At 39.7% G+C, this 3,955-nt stretch overlaps 1 protein-coding gene across 1 annotated transcript in view; it reads right to left on the bottom strand.

The window, feature by feature from the left end:
- The window catches only part of dpysl2b (dihydropyrimidinase like 2b), a gene marked incomplete at its 5' end in the record, with an annotated part of 14,958 nt that extends 11,912 nt beyond the window's left edge, over positions 1-3,046 (bottom strand). The window contains 5 exon segments of the mRNA XM_014002447.1: positions 458-538; positions 723-784; positions 1,750-1,914; positions 2,680-2,864; positions 2,958-3,046. Coding sequence (XP_013857901.1) covers positions 458-538; positions 723-784; positions 1,750-1,914; positions 2,680-2,864; positions 2,958-3,046 — 582 coding nt within the window.
- Between the last annotated feature and the right edge of the window lie 909 nt (positions 3,047-3,955).

Below are 3,955 nucleotides of genomic sequence, written 5' to 3'. Positions count from 1 at the left end.
TTAGCATTGGAGAGGCTAGCGACTAGCATGGATAAGCAGAAGTTAGCATTGGAGAGGCTAGCGACTAGCATGGATAAGCTGACATTAGCAATGGAGAAGCTAGCAACTAGCATGGATAAATTGGTGTTACAATTGGAGAAGCAACTAGCATGGATAAGCTGACATTAGCATTGGAAAAGCTTAGCAACTAGCATGCCTAAGCTGCTCACCTACTTTATTAGACACAAAATCTTTTGAATAAAGAAAATTTTTCTCAACAAAAATGGTTGACACACAAACCTATAAGCGACATGCACTTACTTTTCAACATGACGTCAAGCATAAATATAAAATATAACACATTACTGTGAAGCAGACAGCTTTARTTACCACCAGAATTAGCAGCTGCGTTTGCCCTCTGAGACCAGCTGTTTATTCCATCTAATGTTAATTTTTCATGCCGTTCGACGGGTCGTACCTCAGCGACGATGTCTCCGTTCTCGGCGTGAACCTGAGCGACGGCTCCCAGGTCTCGGATCACGCTGAACACCTCATACGCCTGCGACAAAGACAACGACACGGATGYAAGAGGGTGGGAACGCTGAGCGCTGAATTACCAAACCAAGTTGTTAAAATTGAAACAAGCAGACCTGACGATGGAATACAAGACGAAATCTAAAGCAGATGCTAACATTATCAAAATGTGGCTAATCTAAATAAAAAGAAAAGGAGAATAGCCAAACCTGAGCATCAGTGAGCTGGAAAACATCCTTATACGCCAGGTAGACCAGGAAGGAGTTCACCCCTGAGGGAAGGACAGGAGTAAAATAAGACAACAGAAAAAACAGATAGGATACAAAACAWGAAAGTGTTTTAATTTAATATTTCCATTCTTATACCTCACTTATATATCAATCAGGGGCGGAGCCAGAGGCACCTGGTTGGTCACCCCAGGTGCCACCACCAAATAACTGACAAGTGGGTGGGGATCTTAGATTTTGTGTGTGCATTTAGCTGTTGTCAAAGATTGTTCCCTGATACTCCTGTCCTGTATAAATATTCAGCTGTGTGTTTAAAAATGACTGAATTATAGCCCTTTGTAAAATTAGCATTAGCCATAGTGGTTAGCTTGATTTGGCAATAGCATTGGCAATCGGCATGTGGTCATCCTTAGCTTCTTCACAACAAATTTCATCTCAAGTCTTAAAATAGTWAWKWWWRSCYTTYMARRWTWWSYKKKGKKGSCMWYYTKRAWTTTTKRWTWRSMMYKGRWYMWTYYTTKSYWMSRWYMMMAAAAWTYMRSYYMASMWTTYYTWAAAACAGCTGAGCTAAATCCATTTGTAGTGGCGGCCATCTTGAATTTTCAAATCCAGAGTGCTTTTCCTTATTTGCATGGGCTTCCCTAAAAACCACCTTGGCCACCCTTGTCACCCCTTTCTAAAAAAAATGTCTAGCTCCGCCCCTGATGTCAATATTTAACCCGAATCTTTAAAAAATGTTTTTTAATGACTTGAGATTTTATTTTCGTGCTTACAACTGTTATTTTAGATAATAAATGTCACTTTTATGAGTTTATAATCGAACACTAAAGCGAGAAAGTAGGCGGAGTCTGTTTAGATCTGTTCAGCTGACCAATCAGAGCAGTCACTTTTTGTTTTTATCAGATAGGCTGTAAGAATCAAATAATTTCATTGCAACGTTATGTTAAATTTGATTTTTATTCCTAACTCTTCTTTGTTTATTATTTCAGCACTCCGCCCRAGGTCGTACCGTGGTCCTTCACCAGCGTCTCCATCTCCTCCTGGATGCCCCGGTGCCACTCGGTGATGTCCACGTGCAGCGAGTAGTCGCAGCAGGACTTGCCGTCGGCCCACTCGCGCCACTGCTCAACGGCCGACAGGAGGCTGACGCCGGGCTCCGGCAGCACGTGGTCRACTGCAAACCAAAAAAGGAAGGTACTTTTTAAATAAATGAATACGCTGTAACCGTAAATGAACACCCTTGAAATAAATATGTTCTGCAGTTTATTGAGTATTTATAAAGTATWTGTGTCTGCATGTGTAATTACCAAAAAAAAAATCTATTCTGTTCGTCTTTTAGGCAATAAWTCTTGTTATATAACAATACTGGCTCAGGCTCATCGGACCACATGGAACAGCCGTCAGCCTGAGGCGACACCAGCGTGCAGGGAGGGTTTGTTTACGCTGCCATGGAGAGGGTGAGGACACTTCAGCTGCTGATTCAGCACAGGGAGGCCCAGTGYGACGCTTACAGACAGAATTTACAGCTAGCTGCTTTGTTTTTCTTTAATTTACCTGTTTTTTTATTCTGAAATCACCACATTTTCTAGGATTCCTTTCAAGTTTTTAGTGTAGCTTATAAAAATATCTATAAAAGGACAAATAAAGCCTAAAATAACTATTTGCAGATGTAGAGTACCTAAAAGTCATGTCTTTTGYGCATCATTCTTCAGCTTATTTTAGCTAACAGCTCTTTGAGAATCACCTTCTTGAAGCTAAAACTACATTTCCTGTCTGAAACTGTTATTTTTTCATGCATTCAATTAAATAAATATTAAGTGTTTGTATTAGTTTGAAGTTTGTGGTAACAGAGAGCCTAAAATCTGAAAATAAATCTTAAACACGTCGAAATATAAAACAGAAACACAGAAGTCTGAAGCATCAAACAAACTGAACTCACTGAACATGGTGGTYCCGCCCGCCAGCGCCGCCTTGGACCCCTGGTAGAAGTCGTCGGCGGACGTCATTCCCATGTGGGGCATCTGGAAACGCGTGTGCACGTCGATCCCGCCCGGCATCAACATGCGACCGTGTGCGTCGATGGTTTTCACCCCGCCGGGAACAATGAGGTTTTCCCCGATTTGCCTGAGGAGGAAGAAAAACGTTTAAATAACACTAAAATAAAAATTTAATTTAATTAAATTTAAAAAACAGCTGACAAAAAGCTGGTAAACTCACTTGATGACTCCATCCTCGATGTAGATGTCGGCGCAGAAGGACTGATCATCGTTCACGATCTTCGCTCCTTTGATCAAGAGACGGTCACTCTGGAACCAAATAAAGAAGATTAAACTCTGAGCGTTTAAATGCATTTAATCAGCAAAGCTGCTGAGATTCAGTGGGTTTTAAATGCACTTTTATGCAGGGCGAGGATTAAAAAAAACATTTAAAAACACTGGAAGCCTGGATCGAAACGTTTAGGAACATACAAACCTGCAGTATTTACACAGATTAGACTTGTTGGCAGCTTATTTAAAGCATAAAATAGCAGAACAGAACCTAAAAGTAACAGAAGGCTAGCCAAAAGCTAAAGAGAGATAGCTAACAGCAAATAATAACAATAGGCTAGCTAAACAGGCAAAAGGCTGGATAAACATATAAAAATTCTAGTAAGAAAATAAAAGAAGTAAAAGGCTAGCTTAAAGCTGAATGTAACAAAAGCTACCGCAAGTAGCAGTTAGCTATATGAGGTCTAAAGTAGTGAAAAGCTAGGCAAAAATAATCCTACAGTTGCTAAAAAGGAGCAACAAAAGCTAACTTAAAAGGTACAAGTTGCAATTAGCTAACTGCAGGCTAAGGTAGTGAAAAGCTAGCTAAAAATAATACCACAGCAGCTAAAAGCTAACTGTAACAAACTCCAACTTAAAGCTACAAGTATTGCAAGCAAAATTAGTGAAAAGCTAGTTAAAAGCAATATCACAGTAGCTAAAAAGCTAAGAGTAACAAAGGCTAACTTAAAGCTAAAAGTAGCAACTAGCAAACTGCAGTCTAAAGTAGTGAAAAGTTTGTTAAATGTAATACCACAGCAGCTAAAAGCTAACAAAGACTAGCTTTAAGCTGCAAGTAGGTAAATGCAGACAAAAGTAGTGAAAAGCTAGTTAAAAGTCAAACCACAGTAGCTAAAAAGCTAAGAGTAACAAAGGCTAACTTAAAGCTAAATGTAGCAACTAGCTAAC

Source organism: Austrofundulus limnaeus, unplaced genomic scaffold (assembly GCF_001266775.1).
Source record: "Austrofundulus limnaeus strain Quisiro unplaced genomic scaffold, Austrofundulus_limnaeus-1.0 Scaffold13, whole genome shotgun sequence".
NCBI lineage: Eukaryota > Metazoa > Chordata > Actinopteri > Cyprinodontiformes > Rivulidae > Austrofundulus > Austrofundulus limnaeus.
Note: the sequence above shows the minus strand (reverse complement) of the source record. Positions and strands in the feature narration are given on the sequence as shown.